The following is a 22302-nucleotide window of genomic DNA, read 5'->3' as shown; positions in this document are numbered from 1 at the left end:
CCCACATCCGCAAAAGTGCTTTATTGGTAGTACCCATGGGATCACTGCTGTCTGAAAAAAAACTCTGCCACAGAGAATGCCCCATGATAACATAGATGTCTCAAGTTTCTGCACACAACAGCCATTAATGTCCACCCAGAAAGATACCCCATTAATCTAAACTTTTCCACCTCCAGTAAAGCTTCAATGCGTTATGCGACAACCGAATGCACTTCCCCATAACTTGTAGATTAGTTAAGGGACACACACACACACACTTAGTAGGAGCAGTATAGAATATCTGGTAAACTGTTTCACTCATTGTTTTACCCCATGTCACATGTGCTGAAAATGTATGTAGCACCTTGAAAAAGCATGTATGTTATGCAATATTATCCTAAATAACAGGCACACTTTATTTAAATAGTATATTTGTACAGGTGTATATAAAAACAAAAAATAAAAGTACATAAGAGAATCGGTGATTCAGCATCACTATAAAAAGTAAATCATTCACGTTTACAGTAAAACGTAAATTAAAAGTTATATACAAAAATCTTCAGTGTTTACACACTACACCATCTTCAGCTTTGTAGAGCAAGCAATGCAAAAGGTTGTAGCAGCAGCCTCAACTCATGTCCTACCAGAAAAAAAAAAAAATACATTATACCACTACTTGATTAATCCCTTTTACTTTGCTGCAGATACAGCCATATGAGGGATTGTTTTTTTGAATGACTACTTATACTTCACAGCACTATTTATAGTGCTTCCTAAGCAATGCCTTTGTTTTTTTTAAGTTAAATTTATTTTATTTTTTTTAAAACATCCATTGTGCAGTACAAACTACATTAAATTCATTCTCTGTTTTACTACTTTTATAAGCAAAAACAAAATGTTAATAAAATTGTTGCGTGCCGCCATATTCTGAGAGCCATAACTCATTTTTCCAACGATTGAGCAGTATGAGGACTTTGTGATGCGAGCTGTAGCTTCTATTGGAGCCATTTTGGGGTACACAAGTGATTACTTTATGGGAGAGAAGGTGACCAAAAACAGCAATTCTGGAGTTAAAATCTTTATGCCATTTACTTTGTGGGTAAAATGTTATAACTGGTATCACTACATCAGTCAGGGCTATTGCAATAGGTTTGTTTTTTTACAGTGCTTTTGGGTGAAACTAACTCATTCTATGGTGCGGGCTCAACCCATGAGTCGGTTCAATACTCCTCCCCCCCACCCCCACCTGGGCAATTTAATAAATATAAAAGAAATCTATGTATCAGGGTGGGGTTAAAAGGAAAACCATGTCAAAAATTAATGCAACTCCAACTTACCTAGGAAGCATTCAAGAATCTGTTCTGGATATCTGTATATACGCTGGTGAAGATGTCGTCCTTTGAAAGAAGGCCATCTATAGACACTGCATAGGGTGGGGTGGTTAAAAAAAAAAATAATTAGACAAAGTATCATTTGTTATAGAAGAAGAAAAAAAAAAAAAAAAAAAAAAAAAAAAAGTACATTTGCACATAAACTTTTGTACCTTGCCCAAGTGACTATGCAGTAAGAGTTGTAGCTATATAACAGTTGTGTGGATCAAATCTAGGGTAGGCTTATAGGAGCCATTTTTTACTACGTGGTCAAAACCGCATCAAAAACAGGTTTAGCATATGGTTTTAAAGAGAACCTTTCACCTCCCCAAACATGTGCAGCATGTTTTAGGAAAGTCTTCAAACTGTTCAATGTAAACATTTTCTAACTCCCTCCGTTATTTACATATCGGTGCCATTATATTTGGCGCGCGATATGTAAATAAGCCCCTGAAATGTCAATGGGGCGTTTCTAACTAAGAGTCAAGGGGGCATGATGTCTTCGCTCTGACACGGTCCATTCAGCTGCGGACAGCGTCAGGGCGGCTTGTGTGGTGTTCCCTCCCGCGAGAACATAGACTTAGTGGTTGTGCTGCAGATAGCTTGTGAGCGCCCTCGCGCACGGCCGTTCGCACATAGACGCCACCACGTTACGAGAAGCAGAGATGAGGCTACTTGCATTAAACGATGTGCGTGCGCGCCCACACTATCTGCAGCACAACCACCAAGTCTGTGTTCTCGTGGGAGAAAACACATCGCAAATCACCCTGACACTGTCAGAGCGAAGCCCTCACGCCCCCTTGCCTTTTAGTTAGTTAGAAACTCCCAATTGACAGTTCAGGGTCTTATTTACATATCGGGCGCCAAATATAACGGCACCGATATGGAAATAACAGAGGGAGTTAGAAAAATTATTTAACGTGAGACAGGGTTGTGAAGCCTTCCTATAACATGCTTGGTTCTCTTTAACCCCTTAACGCCGAAGGATGGATATATCAATCCTCTGCAGCTGCTAATTCGCGCAGGAGGATAGATATATCAGTCCTGTGATGGCGCAGGTACTGCCACTGTACCCACGCGATCAGCGGTAGGAGCACGGCTGTTATACACAGCCTGGCTCCTGCCGGAATCGAAGTGTGCTCAGATTCCGGCAGTTTAACCCATTAAATGCCGCTGTCAATAGTGACAGCAACATCTAAGGTGTTTGACAGAGGGAGGGTGCTCCCTCTGTCACCCCATCAGCGCCCCCGCAAAGAAAATCGCGGGTCGCCGTCGGGTTTCCATGGCAGCCGGGGGCCTAACAGACCCCCAGGTCTGCCTTCAGCAAATGCCTATTAGGCCATGCCGGAGGCATGACCTATTAGATTGCCTGTCAGTTTTACACTGACAGTATACCAAAGCATTATTGCCTAAGTACAGTATACAAAAGCATTATATATGCGATCAAGCAGATCGCATAGTAAAGTCCCCTGGTGGGACTAAAAAAATATAAAATGTGAAGCAGTTAAATAAAGTTTGTAAAAAAAAAAAAAAAAAAAAAAAAAAAAATGAAATGAACACATTAATTAAACCTCCGGATGAACAGCGTCCAAAAAAACGGCAAAATTCTTTTCCCATAAAAAAATAAATAAAAAGTTAATCTATAAGTCCTATGTACCCCAAAATAGTACTAATGAAAACTACACATTGGCCTGCAAAAATCAAGCCCACATAGACTGAAAAATGAAAAAATTACGTCTCTTGGAATGCGGCGATGCAAAAACAAGTAATTTTTATCTAAAATGCTTTTTATTGTGCAAACGTAGGAAAATATAAAACCTCCACATATTTTTTAACCCGTAATCGTGCCGACCCATAGAATAAAGTTAACATGTTATTTACGCTGCATAGTAAACTGTGTAAATTTATAATGTGAAAATTAATGCTGGAATAGCAGCTTATTTTCAATTCTTTCCTAAAATAAAGTTAATAAAAATATATTATAAGCATCTAAAAATGGTACAATTACAAAATACAACTCGTCCCGCAAAAAACAAGCCCTTATACGGCTATGTCGACTGAATAAAAAAAAAAAAGTTACGACTCTTGGAATGCGACCGTGAAAAAACAAAAAATAATCCTTGTTCATGAACGTGCAAAATGGCCTGGTTATTAAGGGGTTAATGTGCTTTACCTGTATAAGCCATGCAGCCAAAAACAAAACAAACTGATGTATAGCATAACTAGTCACGTGAAGTCAGGGAGGCCTTCCCTACAAAGCTTTTTTGGCAGAGCACTTTACAACTTCACGCGGCTAGATTGGATCCACTTTTTAGCTCTAAATATCGCTCCCAAAACAGCAATGCAGCCTCTTTTTGAATTGTTGTTTTTGCAATACATTGGGGAGATTTATCCAAACCAGTACAAAAAAGGACAGTGAAGCAGTTAAAGGGAAACAGTCACCAGCATTTTACCTATTAAGACGACCATTATAGGTTATATAGAAATGATTTTTCACCCACTACCACGAGGTATTGCTGGTTTATGTCAGCTCTGTAGCAATAGTATTCAGTTTAGTGTTCCCACACTGTATGCTAATGAGCATAAAAGTCATCTTTTGAAGAGAGTCAAATCTTAGTTTGAAAAGTTATATCTTCATTCCTCAAGTTTTTTGACATTTACCCAGCCTCCTTACTTTTGTTTGACAGCTCCTTGCCTTTGCCCAGCAAACAAAATCCCATGCTTGCGCATTGTCCTCTTCTGGTGTGTGTGCGGCCAAAGGGACACCGGATTATTACGATAAAAGCGAAAGGTTTGCGGACCATTATTTACAATCGGAGGAGGAGTCTGAGAGTGGATAACGGCAATGAACTTTTGATCGCAGCAGCCAGTGAGGGAGAAATAAAATGCAATAGGTGAAATGCTGGTGACCGATTCCCTTTAACCATAGCAACCAGACTGCAGCTCTCAATTTACATAGAACCTCCAAAGAATGAGAGCTGCAAGCCGATTGATTACTTCTACTAGACCTCCCTCCGTTAGCCCTTTAATCTAGCAAGAGCAGCATTTCCAGTGCTAGAATCCTTTGATGGACCTTGGGCATGGGGTATCAATTAGCCATCTAGTAAGCCAAAGCAATTAAAAAAAATTGATTCTAACTGGTTGCTGACATAGGACGAGAATGCTCGTGCTGAGCAGCGAGTACTTGGCGTATTAGGACAAGCATTCTCGTCCTGTGTGGCAGCAGTCTGTGCGCGCGATCGAGAGCGGGGCAACGGCTGTAATACACAGCCACGGCCCCTCTTGGAGAGGAGAGAAACATCTCTGCCATTAACACTTTGAATGCCGCGATGAAAGCTGTTCGAGGGGGGACTGCACTTTGATCGCGTCAGAGAATAACTGACACGATCAAAGCCCACAACTTGTAGGGCCAGACAGCCCAGGGTCCATTGAAGGACCCCAGGGCTGTCTGAACATATTTCCTGTTGGGGCATACTGAGGTATGCCCCAACAACTGTCTGTGTACAATCAGTACACAGGCTAATGTACTGGCATATAGATATATGCCAGTACATTAGTTACAAAATAAAAATGATAAATCCCTTTATGGGATTTTAAAAAAAAAAAACAAAACAATTTTTTATTTTTTTTTAACACCATATACCGATCATCATGTTTTGGGACTTATGTTTTAAAAATTATTATAAATGTTTTAAAAAAAAAGTCCCAAAACATGAAATATACATATTTGGTAACGCCACAACCGTAACAACCTGTAGAACAAACGTATAACATTTGATGATCGGTATATGGGGTCAAAAAAAAAAAAGAAACTGCTGCAGAACCGCTTTTTTCCTGCATTTTTGCCAAAATAAAAGTGTATAGAAATTAAACGATTACGTAGGTACAATTTTTTTGGGTAAAAATACATTAAGTACAACTCGTCCCGCAAAAAACAAAGTCATACAACTAAGTCGTACAAAAAAATATGCGTTATGAGCGTCGGGATACAAAGCGGGAAATATTTTTAAAAAAAGTTGTTCTGTCCTCAAGGCCAAATTTGGCCGTGTCCTTAAGGGATTGCTACAGACATCGGTAACTACAACACATACCTATGCTCACACCACTGTCTTCCATCTCCCGTCTGTGTTTCATATACATCGGCCAAACATGTCCATCAAATAACCCTGGTGGGTCTGGAACTGTGTAGCTTCTGCCACTAGAGAGGGGAGAGAGAAAAAAAAAAAAGTCGATACAAGAACTAGACAATGGATTCTGCCACAAACCCACGGTACTAGTGAATGCTCCCTTTGCAAAGTGATATCTGCAACATAGTGACCAGATGAAATGCAAAGTCATTCCTTGCCATGAAAATTAACTTTATCACAAAAACCCCATTTCCACTGCATTTCAGTCCTGCCACAAAATGACCTGTTATCACTTCAGTGATCTTCTAGTTAGCTCAGGAGAAAGGGTTAATAAGGACAAGGCAGCTGATATCACGGTCATGCGGATTCAATTATAAGAGCAGACTGGTTGCTTTAAAAGGGTGCTTGAAATCTTCTGTTGACCATGGTTACTTTGCATGTCTTATTTTAGTTTTTTTCCATACTACCACGTGCCCATTGGAGTCTATAAGTGTGTGAAAATCACGGACATCATCCGTGTGCGGTCAAGCCTTATAGCAACTGTCGCATGAAAAACAGAAAAATTATATATAAAAAACTGATGGCACACGGAACGGCAACGCATCAAAATTTTAAAAAAATTACCGGTAATAGTTCATCCCAGGACACGAAACCTGAGATAAAAAGGTTCACACCCCCTCCACACCTCAGTCATTTGCAAGAAAGGAAGTACCCGGAGGAGTGAAACAAACAAGGTATCTTGAAAAATAAGAGGCAGACATGAAAGGGACCAAAACCTGGTAAATTATGCTTATTCTGCCTAGGCCAGACCCTGACCAATAGACCTCCACACGGAGGAAAGGATAGAGCGTTAACTGACTACCAAATAAAATCTTAAAAAGGGAGTGAACATATAGGGTGCGGTCATGAGCCCCAAAAAAAACAAAAACACAATTACCGGTAAGTAATTACTGTTTTAATATCACTCATGACAGCACCTATGTGAGGCTAGACTAGTAGTCATGAGGGAGGGATAAAAGCCTGCAGGACTTTGCAGGGTTTTTTTTTTGGGCAGATGCTCCCTTTGGTAGCAGACTAAGGTCTAAAAATAGAACTATGTAGCTCCCTTACAAACTTGAGAAAGCGGCTAATGCTTTCTCAGCCCTGGAAGTGGCCACTAACCTAGTTGAATGAGCTCCAAACCCTACTGGTGGGGAAGGAGATAAGGATACATAAGCTAAGTGTATTGCCTGCTCAATCCCTCTGGCAATGGATACTGTAGAAGCCTTACTACCTCTACAAGGTCCATGAAACTGTAGGAGATTTTCATCTTTCCTCCAATGAGAAGTAACCTCTAGATCTCAGAAGAGATCTGACATCGAGGCTGTGGAATCTTTCTTCCTGAATGTTCTCTGGGTCAGGAAAGAAGGTAGAGTGACATCCTGCAAAGTATGGAACTTTGAAACTACCTTTGGAAGGAAGGGGAGAGGTTAGTATAAGGGGGTGAGCTGAAAAAAAGCCTGCATCTCAGAAATCCTCCTGGCAGAAGTAATAGCCATAAGGAAAGTACATTTTATGGTTAGTAGTCGGATAGAAATATATTTTCGATATTCTCAACGTCGTGATCTGGACCTGGAGTATTGGGTCCAAGTAGTTTGTGTAGACCTGTAGGAAATCTAGAATGACTGGCATGTTAGGATCGGTCAGAGGATCTTGTTCTGAGCCTACAAACTTCGTAAAGGCGTTCCAAACTCTCGTAGAGGTTAGATGTCACTTTCTTCTTCCCAAGGAGTGAGTCTACTACCTTGCCTGAAAGGTTTTTTCTACAGAGCATTAACCTCTCAAATTAAAATGTATTGATACGGATGGAAAAAGGAGACTCAAACAGATCCTTCCTGATGGGAAGAACCCAGGGAGGCTCTACTGACAGGAACATGAGCCAAGGGAAATAGGCTCTCCTGGGCCACCTTGGAGCAATCAGAGTCACTGCAGCTCTGTCTTCCCATATTTTCTTTAATACCCTGGGAATAAGACAGAGTGGGAAGGCAAATCCCAATTCCAGACCCCAGGACTGATAAAGCACCCACAGCTCAAGGATGATCTAGAGGGTTCAGAGTACAATTCCCCTACTTGCTTGTTCTCTCAGGTGGCAAAGAGATCCAGAGGAAGACCCCATCTGGAAACAATCTGCAGAAAAATATCCCTGTTCAAGCACCACTCGCCTTGCCCAATTCAGACTCTAAAGGAAGTCTGCAACATAATTGTCTGAATTCCCTGTAATAGGAGACTTGCAGCTAAGAGACCCTTCTTTATGGCCATCAGTTCCTTGAGCTTTGAGGAGGAAGAGCTGGTCAAAAGATCCCATCCTCCCCCAAGTGAGTCCCTCAACCCCATGGACTTGTCTGGTGAGGCTGACCAGGTTGTGAACGGACCAGGGCACCCCAGAATGGAGATGCTCTACATTTGTCTATCATAGGAGTCTCACTTTTGAGCAAAGGTGAAATTATGTGTCCAAAGAGGGAGGAACCATCCCAGAGGTCAAGAATCTCAGTGAAGTGGACCGGACGGATGCTGAGCCCACTTTATTGCTGCAATAGCTGAGGTTATAAGGCCTAGAATTGACATTGCTTTCCAGAGGGAGAACTGGTGGGAAAAAGGGATCCATTACCCTGCTCTTTAAGGACTGGACTTTGAGGGGGGAGGAAGCACTTCTGACAAGTGGTCTAGCTGAATCCCTAAAAGAAAACCTTGATTTTAGAGTGGCTAGAGCAGATTTTTTCCGTTTATATTGCACCCCAGGTCCCAGAGGGTAGAGCAGAGAAGTTGGTCAAAGATTGGTGACAGGACGAAATCAGTAGTCTAGATGGGGTACTAGAAGTAACCCCTGGATTCTGACAAAGGCCGCTATTTCTGAAATTACCTTTGTGTTTGTGAAAATTCTCAGGGCCTGAGAAACCCCAAGGGGAAGAGCCTTGTACTGGAGATGAAGGCTTCCAGATAGACAGCCTTAAAAACCTCTGGGAGGACACATGCATTGCTATATGGTAATATGCATCATCTAGGTCCAATGTGGCCATTACACAGTGGGGAAACAGCCTGATAGTTGAGGAAATAGTTTCCATTCTGAATCTTTTGTATGTTCAAAACTTTCAGGGACCGGAGGTGAATAACCCTCAACTTGCCATTGGCTTTCTTTACTAGAAGTGGGGGGGGGGCAGGAGTAAAAACCCCTTCCAGTCTCTGCCAGGGAAACCAGGAAGTCCCCCACTGGAGGCCTGATTTCATTGCTGGCTGGTTTTATTTATCCTGCTGGAATAAAGATTGACTACTTACCGGTAATCGTTTTTCAAGGATCTATGACAGCACCCCTGGAGAGACATTGGAGTCGCTGGACTGGAAGCCCAATATAAAAAAAAGTACACCTCTCCATGCACCCAGTCTTAGAGGCTGTCACCAGATTTTGCAGCCCCTATCTGCTATTGCAGCAGATCGGCGCTGCAATGTAGATTACAGTAACGTTTTTTATTTTTAAAAAACGAGCATTTTTGGCCAAGTTATGACCATTTTTGTAGTTATGCAAATGAGGCTTGCAAAAGTCCAAGTGGGTGTGTATTATGTGCGTACATCGGGGCGTTTTTAATACTTTTACTAGCTGGTCGTTCTGAAGAGAAGTGGATGATACTTCTCATCAGAACGCCCAGCTTCTGCCAGATCACGCTGTGACGTCACTCACAGGTCCTGCATCGTGTCAGACGAGCGAGGACACATCGGCACCATAGGCTACAGTTGATTCTGCAGCAGTATCAGCGTTTGCAGGTAAGTAGCTACATCGACTTACCTGCTAACGCCAATGCTGCTGCAGAATCAACTGAATACTCTGGTGCCGATGTGTCCTCGCTCGTCTGACACGATGCAGGACCTGTGAGTGACGACACAGCATGATCTCTCGAGAACACTGCTGTGTCTGCACTGCCAGAAGCTGGGCGTTCTGAAGAGAAGTGGATGATACTTCTCATCAGAACGCCCAGCTAGTAAAAGTATTAAAAACGCCCCGATGTACGCACATAATACACGCCCACTTGGACTTTCTTTTAAACACACCCACTTGGACTTTTGCAAGCCTCATTTGCATAACTACAAAAATGGTCATAACTTGGCCAAAAATCGTTTTTAAAAATAAAAACGTTACTGTAATCTCCATTGCAGCGCCTATCTGCTGCATTAGCAGATAGGGGCTGCAAAATCTGGTGACAGAGCCTCTTTAAGAACTCAGGATGAGAATTAGTTTATATACCTTATTTATATATTTATTTATTTTTGAGTTTTTGCACCACCCAAGTGAAATTCTCACACCTCCAAATATGTACAATAGCTACAAGGAATCCCACTGGATTCCTATTGAGAATTTTACCTCATCATGAGAAGTATATATGCTACAAGAATAGGGAGAGTAACAGGGGGGGTGCTGTCATAGGTTCTTGAAAAACAGATTACCAGTAAGTAATCACTTTTACCCTTTCACCTATGACAGCACCCCTAGAGATGTACACTAGCAGTCAAAATGGAGGGTGGGACCAGATTGTAGTACCTTTCGACCAAAGGCCAAGTGAGAGGCTGTATGCAGTTGTAATCGGTAATGCTTGAGAAAGGTGTGAGAGGGACTCCATATAGCAGCCTTGCATATCTGATCTAGTGGTGCTTCTGCTCTTGGCCCAGGAAGTGGACACAGCCCTGGTGGAGTGAGCCCCGAAGAACTGGAGGCAGGAGATTCTGACTTACATAAGCCAAATTTATGGCTTGTTCAACTATAGCAAGATGGATTAATCTAGTGTCTGCCGAACCTTTGTTAGGACCCTGGAACTGAATAAACAAGTTGAGGTTCTTAAATCCTTAGGACTCGTGCACACTTCCGTCAGTTTTCACGGCCGTTTTTGACGGATCCGTGTGCCCGATTTAGCGGCCGTGTGATTTCCGTGTGCACGCCGTGTTTCCGAGCATGGTACTGTCCAGGGTGCTGAAAGAGCATGGTTGTTCAGCGCTAGTCACCGTACAGGGTGCTGAAAGAGTTAATGGGCTGCACTGATCGGCGGTAACTTTCAGCATTTGTTTTTTTAATTCGCAGCATGTCAATATTTTGTTGCGGGTTTTCCCCATTGAATTCAATGAGGAAGTAAAACCCGCAACAGATAGCAGGTGTTACGATTTGAGGCAGAAAAGCTGCAATTCCGCCACAAGAAAAAATAAAAAATTTTTATATATATATATATAATAGAAAAAAAAAAAAAAGTGCTTAGCCAGAATCCTGTGCTCCTTCATACAGGCCAGCCTGCTGTGATTACTTTTCATCCCATGCGACCGCTGCTGTGGAGTTTTCTGCTGCAGACATTCCAGTTAAAGAACTGAGCCACTATTTGGCAGGTTTTCATCCGGAGTTCCCTGCAGGCACCCAGGGCAGATTCGCTGTGTGCTTTTACGCAGTGCATCCACTCTGTGTGAACATAACCTAAAGCATCCTGACACCATTCATGTGTGGGGTTGCTCGTCATCCAAGGTAGTGGGCTCACCCACAATTTTGCCTAAGAACATTCTCATGAATAAAGAATGGTATCTAAACATCCTCCAAGAACAAACTTTCCCCAACGATCCAAGAGTAATTTGGCGAACAACAATTTTATTTATTTTTTTCCAGCATGATGGAGCACCATGTCACAAAGCAAAAGTGAGAGCATTGAAATTCACAAGGCAAAAGCAGTATTTTTTAAATTTTGTGTACATGGCCAAGAAACTCCCCAGATCTCAATCCCATTGAGAACCTGTGATCAATCCTCAAAAAGCAAGCAGACAAAAAAAAAAAAAAATATACAAATTGTGATAAGCTCCAAGAACTGATTAGGCAAGAATGGGTTGCCAGCGGTCAGGATTTGGCCCAGAAGCAGATATCCAGCATGCCAGGGTGAATTGCAGAAGTCTTGAAAATGGGTCACTAATATTAGGTCTTTGCATAAACTTAATGTATTCATCAATAAAAGTTTTAAAAAAAAAAATCTTATGAAATGCTTATAATTGTACCTCAGTATACCATAGAAACATTGACTAAAAAGATAAAAATGCTGAAGCAGCAGACTGAAATTTTGTGTCAGTCTCAACTTTTGGCTTGGCAGACAGTGAACGCTGTAAAAGCAAAACACGAGGGGGAAAAAAAAAATTTATATTATATCTATCAAGTCAGCTCTACAAAATTTCAATACTTGTGTCATTTTATTCCATGTATATTATATAAGAGGCAGTTGTGCAGACAAAATAACTTTATAAAAGGGCTTTACTGTATTTGCCCCCAAACGGTGCACATGTGGCTGGAAAAAAATAAGTCCCACTAAAGCATTGAAAATTTGCAGTGCTGTCTTAGGCCCCATGCACACAGCTGTGCCCAGTCACGGGTCACGATCGCAGGCACGGCCGGCCACATTTTGGCCTGTTCTCCCACACAAACTATGGGAGCACGGACCGTAAAGTAAAAGATAGGACATGTCCTATCTTTTGCGGTACACTTCTAGAGCCCGTACACCTTCCCGTAAATCAACTGGAAGGTGCCTGGACAATAGAATGAATGGGTCCGTAATTGCAACCCACAATCAGACGATTTTTATGGTCGTGTGCATGGGGCCTTAATTGAAGAATTTCTGGGAAAAAAATCCACAACGTTACACGATGGCACGATATCCCTTTAAAGAAAATGAAGGTCGGGGGGGGGGGGGGGGGGAAATAGTATATGTATATATCACACAAACTAACCTGCGCCTCCTCTTGCACTCTTCATATGGAATGCTCAAATAGTAACGTTCTGAGCACATGTTTGCTAGCGGCCTATAAGACAAAGACAGTATTTAAGGCTAGGTTCATGCCACTTTTTTACCATACTATTGAAACACAAGTTTTTTTGTTTTCCACCAGGAAACTTGCATTCAAATGTTATAAAATAAAAACTGGGAAGAACTGTTGTGCTGCAGTGTGGTATTTGGTTTGGCATGACCATGGCATCACCTGGTTTGACCATCACTGTTGGCCCAATAGATACTGAATGGAGCAGCAGCACACATGTGCGACACCGCACCAATCAAATCACCCTCACACTGATCATGCAGTGAGGAATGGTAGTCGGGACCTCCATTCTAGTGATCAGTACAAGGTCCAGTGGCAGAGCCCCCAGCAATCACACACGTATCATCCATCTCGTGGATAGGTGATAAATATTCACTGGGGATGGACGGACCCTTTAGGAGCTGTAGGGGAGTGCAAACTTAAGTCCTTGTCAGCCCCCCTACCCCACTTTTATAAACATATTCATATCTTTGGTGGTTAAATCTATGGATTATTGCTTAAGTGGAATGCTGCTATGTTTTCTTTCTGGATCAAATATGTCACTGGACCTGACGCACCCATAATTATCTTTTCATTAATTATTGCTTTGCTGCTGCTGACATACTTCTGCCATGTTTAAAGCTTTATGGTGTTAAGTGTCATCGATGGCTAGAGGTATCTTATGGAAGCCAGAAATGGGCCTATGCTTTATCAAGTCTGGGTTCACATACAGGCTCTAGTGGTGCAGACCAGGTTTCTAAAAACCTGTTGCCTACCGCAACCAAATTGCATTCTTACATGTTTAGTAAAAAGTGATTCAATTGGTTGCTATGGGCATAACACACGACGTAAAAATGTCTTATGCGCAACGTCTGTGAATCTAGTTTATTAATCCTATATAACAGAAAAATTGAGAACAGCTTTCACAACACGCTGATGCCATGTATGGTTGTCATAAGAAGTCTTTTTTTGTTAGTGTTACAAGGCCCAGCATTTTGCTTCCTAAAGCACTTTTTTAGGAACTTTCTACTGAAAAATCTATTTGGAGTAAAGTATCTATACAGTCATGAAGTGCTTTTTACCTTCATTGAAGTGAATATGGAGAGCCACACCTACTACTGTGTGAATGGGAATTCATATTTTATTCTACAAGCTACAAAAAAAACCTGTCTTTTCCATCTAGATGTAAAAGCTACAGATTAGATAGTTACTTGTGGTTATACAGCAGGAAACCCTCCAAAATCAGTATCTGCACATCTTCATCCAATTCTGAATGAAAAAGGGCAATTCCATGTGATCGGGCAAACTTCACAGGATTCTCAACCCAGGCTGCAACTGTATTCACCATTGCTTCCATGTCAATGGAAGTTATCACTGCAAAATTAAACAAGCCATAATTAGAAACTACAGAATGACATCAAATATAGCTATATATAGTAAAAAAAAAAAAAATCTATGTATAAATTGAAAAAGATACTTGATCTACATTACTGCAGTCTACAGCAAAAACAGTTCTTACCATCCCATTGTTTAAAGCCATCTTCACCAACTTCTATCTGATCTGGCGGCTGAAACATAGTGAGCAATAAAAATGCTGCAAATAATGCAGCTGAAGCACACAAAACAGGCGTAGACAGAGATATTGCATCTCCAAGTAGAACGTTTGCCATATTATTTGAGAACCCCATAACGAATAGACACATAATATGCCAACACGTAATAGGGATAAATAAAAAAAAAAAGAGGATATAGAAAAGCCTAGTGTCATTTAGTGAGAAACCTACAAGAGTTTCTTCTACAGGAATGGCTACCTACCAAGAGCAGTAGGTCATACCATGTAAAGTTGTGGTACATACCTTAAAGAAGTCATCTTGATGGACCACGCAACAGTTAGGAAGGACACCGATAAGCCTTTTTGTCAGAGTCGTCTTACCACCATTTGTAACACTAAAAAAAAACAACGTGCAACATATCAAGGGTTTAAAGATCACCTTATAATAGCAAAAACCCCAGTAAAAAGCAGCAAAAAATAAAATCACTCCATAAGAATGCATTGAATAGTGTGAAAATCTCTTCAAAATAGCTCAAGTCATGCAGTTTGCTAATTTATTATTATTATTTATTTTATTTTTTTAATTGCTACATGCTGGAGTTTTCCAAACTACACTTGTCACAAGTGATTTTGAAAAGACTGGGTCTAAAGTGTATACGCTTGTCTAAAAAACCTCCACACAAGGTAGATACCAAAACTGAAAGGTTGACTAACCCCACCTTAAAGGGGCTATTAAAATGGGTGGCCTAGCCTTAGGACAGGCCATCAATATAAGATCAATGAGGGTCCGACTTTGGCACCCCCTGTCGATCAGCTGTTTGAAAGGGCCTATTCATGCGCATAGGACAGTGGTGCAATACCTTGCATGGCCTCTACAAATGTAATGGCGCATGCAAGTACGAACCAGGAGACGCATGTAAACAATAAAGAGGCTGCAGCGTTCGTACGAGCCCCAAAACCCCTTTAACTCCTTAACGCCGAAGGACGGATATATCCGTCCTGTGATGGTGCGGGTACTGCCAGTTTACCCACGCAATTAGCAGCAGGAGCCCGGCTGTTATACACAGCCTGGCTCCTGCCGGAATCGAAGCGCGCGCCGAGTCCGGCAGTTTAACCCATTAAATGCCGCTGTCAATAGTGACAGCAACATCTAATGTGTTTGACAGAGGGAGGGAGCTCCCTCTGTCACCCCATCGGTGCCCCCGCAAAGAAAATCGCGGGTCGTCAGTCGGGTTTCCATGGCAGCCGGGGGTCTAACAAAGACCCCCAGGTCTGTCTTCAGCAAATGCCTGTTAGGCCATGCCGGAGGCATGACCTAACAGGTTGCCTGTCAGTTACTGACAGGCAATAATGCTTTGGTATACTAAGTACAGTATACCAAAGCATTATATATGCAATCAACAGATCCCATAGTGAAGTCCCCTGGTGGGACTTAAAAAAAAAAAAAAATGTCAGTTAAATAATGTGGTTTTATTCAGTAAAAGTTTCAAAACAAATAACACATACACATATATGGTATCCCGGCGATCGTAAGAACTTGACCAATAAAATGAACACATTAATTAAACCGCCGGATGAACGGCATAGAAAAAAAAAAACTGCAAAAAACGGCAAAACTCTTTTCTCCCATTCCCCCCATAAAAAAAAAGTTAATCTATAAGTCCTATGTACCCCAAAATAGTACTAATGAAAACTACACATTGGCCCGCAAAAATCAAGCCCACATACGGACACAGACGGAAAAATAAAAAAAATGACGTCTCTTGGAATGCGGCGATGCAAAAACAAGTAATTTTTTTCTAAAAGGCTTTGTATTGTACAAACGTAGGAAAACATAAAACCTTTACATATTTGGTATCCCCGTAATCGTGCCGACGCATAGAATAAAGTTAACGTTATTTACGCTGCATAGTAAACGGCGTAAATTTATAACGTGAAAATCAATGCTGGAATAGCTGCTTATTTTCAATTCTCTCCTAAAATAAAGTTAAAAGTTAATCAATATATTGTAAGCATCTAAAAATGGTACAATTAGAAAATACAACTCGTCCCGCAAAACACAAGCCCTTATACGGCTTTGTCGACGGAATTTAAAAAAACAAAAAAAAAAAAAAAAAGTTAGGACTCCTGGAACGGGACAGTGAAAAAACAAAAAATAATCCTTGGTCATTAACGTGCAAAATGGCCCAGTCATTAAAGGCATGGTGTCGCCCCAAAAACATGTTTTTTTTTAAAAATTTAAACATTTAGTGTGTGGGTGATTAAACATTGTTCAAATTTTTTTTATTTTTTTCACGAGTCAGGAAATATTATAAATTTTTTCAAATTTATAATACTACCCATTTTTGGTCACTAGATGGAGCTGTTTGGAGCTAGTTCCCAAAATTGCAGCATTGCAACAATGGGTTAAAAGCTCTCGCTCTAGTGAGCTCTCAGCATCCCCCCCTCCTTTATCCTGGCTAGTGCCGGGATAAACGAGGGGTTTGAAAGGTTTAACCTCCTACACTGTGTGTCGCCATTTTTTGAGGTAACCCACAGTGTAGTAGGTTTACATGCAGTAGTAAACACACACAAACACTAACATACATTGAAATCGCTTACCTGCTCCTGCCGCCGCGACTCCCTCCGGCCCGTCCGCTCCCTTTGCTGCCGCTGTTCCATGTGCACTTGTCCGGAAGCCGCGACCGGAAGTAGTAATATTACTGTCCAGCCGCGACTTCCGGTCCACAGGAAAATGGCGCCGGACGGCGCCAATTTCGAATAGGACTGTGTGGGAGCGGCGCATGCGCAGTTCCCACACAGACGCCGTACACGGCAGTCAATGGGACGGGAGCCGTTCGCAGTCCCTATGGGACTGTGGCTGCCGTATTCCATGTCTGTGTGTGTCGTTAATCGACACACACAGAAATGGAACAAAAAATGGCAGCCCCCATAGGGAAGAAAAAGTGTGAAAATAAGAAACAGTAAAACACAAACACACAAATGAAAATAAACGTTTATATTAAGGCACTAACATCTTTAACATATAAAGAAATTATTTGTGATGACACTGTTCCTTTAAGGGGTTAAACAGCTGATCGGTGGGGGTGCCGAGAGTCAGACCCCCACTGATCTTATATTGGCCTATCCTGAGGCTACGCCATTAAATAGCCCATATAACCCCTGTTAACAGTTTGAGTTTAAAGAGACTGTCACCACATTATAAGTGTCCTGTCTCCTACATAAGGAGATGGGCGCTGTAATGTAGGTGACAGTAATGTTTTATTTAAAAAAAAAACTATTTTTTCACAAAGTTAGGAGCGATTTTGGTTTATGCTAATGAGCTTTCTTAATGCCCAACTGGGCGTATTTTTACTTTCGACCAAGTGGGCGTTGTACAGAGGAGTGCATGACGCTGACCAATCGGCATCATGCACTCCTCTACATTCATTTACACTGCACTAGCGATATATCGCTATGTGCAGCCTCATACACAAGCCCTAACATTACTACAGTGTCCTGATAATGAATACACATGACCATCCAGCCTGGACGTCATGTGTACTCAGAATCCTGACACTTCTGACTCTTTTTTGTGAGATTCCGGCAAGTGAAACCAAATCTCGCGAGATCACGGAGCTAAACGAGATTTGGTTTCACTTGCCGGAATCTCACAAAAATAAAAAATAAAATAAAAATCGCTCCTAACGTTGTGAAAATAGATCGTTTTATGAAATAAAAAGCATTACTGTCACCTACATTACAGCGCCCATCTCCTTATATAGGAGACAGGACACTTATAATGGGGTGACAGTCTCTTTAAAGCCCCTCCCCATGCTGTAGATTTTGTGCTTCCTGCAGGAACAACCGCATTCAAAAAAATGTAACCAGTTCAGTCAAATTTCTGCAACTGAATCTGCATCGTGTACAGGGGGCCTAAAGGCACCCATACACCATTAATAGCTGTCTGACAAACACTCGTTCGACAGCTATTCTTTCCAACTCCCCCATACACACGAAGGCCAAGCGTGAAGGTGTTTACATCGGGGAGGGGGAATAAGCCACTCCTCTTGCAGCTGCTTAGCTCCTGTGGGAACAGAGGCACATTGAAGTCCAATATGCTGATCCTTTTCCTTAAACCTGCTTTCTAGAGTCAAGATACCCCCAAAAACATTAGATGGTGGTCAGATTCAGCCAAGATCGGTGGGTACGGTTGACTTTCTTCTAATGAGTTTAGGCCACAAAACTAGCAATGCAACATGCTAGAAATAGAAATACAACCCCACATATAGGAGGAATCATATTGAATACAATTTGGCACAAGCCATTTCTATACATATATGCCAGCGATGAAATGTGTCTAATATGCCTAAAGGTAAAGGTATTATGGAAAGTAATGGTCTATGGGTATAGAAGAAGACAGGGACTACATACACATGGCAGCGGGTAGCTCGCAACCACTGACAGGAATTTGACTTCGCGCGCCAATAGAGACAGACAGACAGGCGCGCGCGTCTCTGCAAACCGTCTCTGCAAACCGCCACATCTGCAGCACTCGGAACATGCAAGCAGACACCACACAGCATACAGATAGCGTCTTACCCGCCGATACCGATGATTATGCGCCGCATTGTGCTCTTTCAATCGTTTCTCCTCGCACACGCTTATGCTGCTACTATTTCATTGAGAGAGTTTCCCGGCCCACCTTTATTTATACTACGTCTCTGCATACGTCATTTCGACCAGAAAAAGCGCCGGCCAATAAGCGTGGTCCGAGTTGGCGCGATGTACGCAGTGGTCGCCAGCTGTCCGGCGCTCATCGCAGTAATGCTGCTTTCTGTATTAATAGCTCTGGGCAGCGTGCCCTTTCCCTAAAATAGCAGTGGCTGAAATGTCATGAATTTTCCAGTCCTCACCGGACAGTAAGACGTGGGGAGATGTATGTGAAGAAAGAAATGTCACATTTTGTGTGTCAATTAGAGGAATGTTCCAAACGAGCTGCGAGTCGGTCCCGTGACAATTCTCCTCAGTCGCTTCCCCCTTGTGGTGCCGACCGGCTGTACGAGAGCTCGTGTCTGTTTTGCACCATCCTTTTCCTAGCACCGTATTCTGTGTCTTGCAATCCCAGAGAGTTGGAGCAATAGAAATTTGCTTTGTATGACTAATGTAAAGAACACTGGTAAAATTCCTACAGCTGTCCAACCCAAAAAGCAGCCGTCATAGCTATACCCAGTGTGGCACACGTCGTTTGGCGCTATTCACAGTGTGGTAAAATCGCATCCTATGCAAAAATGTCATGTCCCATTCATCTGAATAGGGTTCGCAGAAATCCATTCACGTTTTGACCGCGACGTGTAAACCTAGCCTTAGGGTGCACTAAGATGATTGTTTTTTTTTACGAAAACAATAGTGCAATCCGAATTCCGTAAAAAAAATGGAAACTTTATGGAACCGAATACACTGAAACTGAAGTATTACCATTGAGATCAATGGTAATGCAAACAGAAGTGATAGTTTCCGTTCCGTTTTCCATGCATCGGATCCTCTGACGGAAAGGTTGAACGGACCCGATGAATGGAACGCTGATGTGAACAAGGCCCTTAGTTCAGTGGTTGAAGAAAATGACAAGGTTTTATTTTGCTCTGATGACAATGATTTTTTTATCTCTGGTGTTTTCTTAGGCTTCATTCACATCTGCGTCGGAGGCTCCGTTGCAGATCCGGCAGAGCTTTCCTGAGAAAATAGCTCAGCATGCTGCGCTATTGTCTCCGGTAAAATGACGGACACGCCGACGGACCCCGTTAAAGTCAATGGGTTCTGTCGGCCGCCGGTGGTATCGGTCGTGCAATGGAAGCCGCTACACTCATTAGTCCCTAGTTCTGCTCCTCTGACAGAGCAGAACAACGGAACACACTGACGCAGGTGTAACGAAACCTTAGCAAAAATTTTCAATATATACTTAGGCAATTTAGGTGATTAGCCTGATAATAAAGGTGTATTCGCACAATGTGCTTTTAGCCGCGCAAAATCACTGCAAATCGTAGTTAAAACTCGAGCGAAAGGTTAAACGGAAAGCGGCGGTTCCGTTAAAATTACCATTGATTTCAATGGTGATTCTTTTCTTTCAGTTGCTTTTTCGTTTCTTCCGTTCGCTAGGTTTCCATTTTTTTTTGACAGAAACAAAAGTTCCGCATACTGCACTTTTACCTCGTAATCTCGCGAGATTACGCGTGGCTTGCTGGAATCTCACAGAAAAGATTCAGAAGTGTCAGGATTCTGAATACACGACGTCCAGGCTGGAGGTCATGTGTATTCATTATCAGGACACTTGTGTATGTGGCTGCACATCGTTCTAGTAAGAACACTATGTGCTGTGTAAATGAATGGAGAGGAGTGCATGATGCTGATTGGTCACTGATTCGTCAGCATCATACACTTCTATTCACAACGTCCAGCTAGTAAAACAAGTAAACACGCCCAGTTAAAAACACAATACACGCCCAGTTGGACATACGAAAAAAAACACGCCCAGTTGTCCATTTCAAAGCTCATTTGCATATATATAAAATAGCTCATAACTTGGCCAAAAATGAAAGTTTTTTAAAAAAAACAAACGTTACTGTTCTCTACATTGCACATTGCACATGCAATAGGAGATAGGCATTTGAGAATCTGGTGACAGAGCCTCTTTAAGCCTTATTCACACAAACGTGTATTACGTCCGTGATACGCTCGTGAAAATCAGGCGCATCGCACGGCCCTGTGTTAGTGAATGGGGCCGTTCAGACGGTCAGTGTTTTTCACGCAGCGTATGTCCATTGTGTAAAACTCACGACATGTCCTATATTTGGCCGTTTTTCGCACATCACGCACCCGTTGAAGTCAATGGGTGCGTGAAAATCGCGCACGGCACACAGAAGCACTTCCGTGGGACGCGCGTGATCCGCGCAACAGTAGATAAAGAAATGAAGGAAAAAATAAAAGCACTTCCTTCATTTCTTTTTCAAAACATCAAAACCGCGTGTCATAAGCATAGCATATGCGTGAAAATCACGCAGCCACACACCCTTCACTGATGACACACAGAAGTGCAACGCGCGCAAAACGCACACACTCGTGTGAATCCAGCCTAAGGGCAGATACAGACGAACGTTGCGTTTTTGCGCGCGCAAAAAACGCTGCGTTTTGCGCGCGCAAAAACCACTTGACAGCTGCGTGTGTCATCCGTGTATGATACGCGGCTGCGTGATTTTCGCGCAGCCGCCATCATAGAGATGAGGCTAGTCGATGCCCGTCACTGTCCAAGGTGCTGAAAGAGCTAACTGATCGGCAATAACTCTTTCAGCATCCTCGACAGTGAATGCCGAACACAATATCGAGAAACCTGTTAAAAAAAAAGAAAAAGTTCGTACTTACCGAGAACTTCCCTCCCGGCCGTTGCCTTGGTGACGCGTCCTTGGTGACGCGCCTCTCTTGACATCGGGCCCCACCTCCCTGGATGACGCGGCAGTCCATGTGACCGCTGCAGCCTGTGCTTGGCCTGTGATTGGCTGGAGCTGTCACTTGGACTGAATTGTCATCCCGGGAGGTCAGACTGGAGGAAGAAGCCGGGAGTTATCGGTAAGACAGAACTTCGTTTTTTTTTTTACAGGTTCATGTATATTGGGATCGGATGTCACTGTCCATGGTGCTGAAACAGTTTAACTCTTTCAGCACCCTGGACAGTGACTATCTCCTGACGTCGCGTACCGGAAATTTTTTTTGCCGGGTTCAGCCAAAACGAGTTCGGCCGAACCCGGTGAAGTTCGGTTTGGTTGTCCGGGTTCGCTCATCTCAAAGACACTCCGTTTGGATGTTTTGAAACAGAAAAGCACGTGGTGCTTTTCTGTTTACATTCATCCTTTTGACAGCTGGTGCGCTGTTTCAGTCGGTTCGCACGGAAGTGCTTCCGTGCGACCTGCGTGGTTTTCACGCACCCATTGACTTCAATAGGTGCGTGATGCGCGAAATACGCGGAGATATTGAGCATGTCGCGCTTTTTGCGCAGCTGACAAACGCTGCGCAAAAAGCACAGACTGTCTGTACTGCCCCATAGACTTGTATTGGTCTGTGCGTGGCGCGTGAAAACCACACGGACCCAATACACGCTCGTGTGAATCCCCCCTTAGGGTATGTTCCCACGCTGCGTCAAAAACGTCTGAAAATACGGAGCTGTTTTCAAGGGAAAACAGCTGCTGATTTTCAGACGTTTTTTAAGCCACTCTCGATTTTCGCTGCGTTTTTTTACGGCCGTTTTTGGAGCTGTTTTCTATAGGGTCTATGATAAACGGCTCCAAAACCATCCCAAGAAGTGACCTGCACTTCTTTTTCGCGGCTGTTTTTTTACGCGGCCGTTTTTCAAAACAGCCGCGTAAAAAAACGGCCCATCGGAACAGAATGCCGTTTTTTCCATTAAAAT

General features: G+C 42.6%; 1 protein-coding gene across 2 annotated transcripts; it reads right to left on the bottom strand.

The window, feature by feature from the left end:
• Window positions 1-371: 371 nt before the first annotated feature.
• NMRK2 (nicotinamide riboside kinase 2) lies at window positions 372-18540 on the bottom strand. 2 transcript variants are annotated; one of them, XM_075850578.1, is made up of 8 exons: window positions 18447-18540; window positions 14170-14260; window positions 13833-13881; window positions 13525-13687; window positions 12248-12319; window positions 5441-5547; window positions 1317-1402; window positions 372-619 (listed from the first exon to the last, which is right to left on the bottom strand). In XM_075850578.1, exons 1-7 carry the CDS (start codon window positions 18473-18475, stop codon window positions 1317-1319), a joined length of 597 nt encoding a protein of 198 aa, XP_075706693.1. In that variant the 5' UTR covers window positions 18476-18540; the 3' UTR covers window positions 372-619. The 2 variants fall into 2 exon arrangements, with proteins under 2 accessions (XP_075706693.1, XP_075706684.1); XM_075850569.1 differs by lacking the exons at window positions 372-619; window positions 1317-1402; window positions 5441-5547 and adding an exon at window positions 11210-11626.
• Window positions 18541-22302: the final 3762 nt, after the last annotated feature.

The sequence above is a fragment of the Rhinoderma darwinii genome, chromosome 1 (genome assembly GCF_050947455.1).
Source record: "Rhinoderma darwinii isolate aRhiDar2 chromosome 1, aRhiDar2.hap1, whole genome shotgun sequence".
NCBI lineage: Eukaryota > Metazoa > Chordata > Amphibia > Anura > Rhinodermatidae > Rhinoderma > Rhinoderma darwinii.
This window is presented reverse-complemented; position numbering and strand designations above follow the sequence as displayed.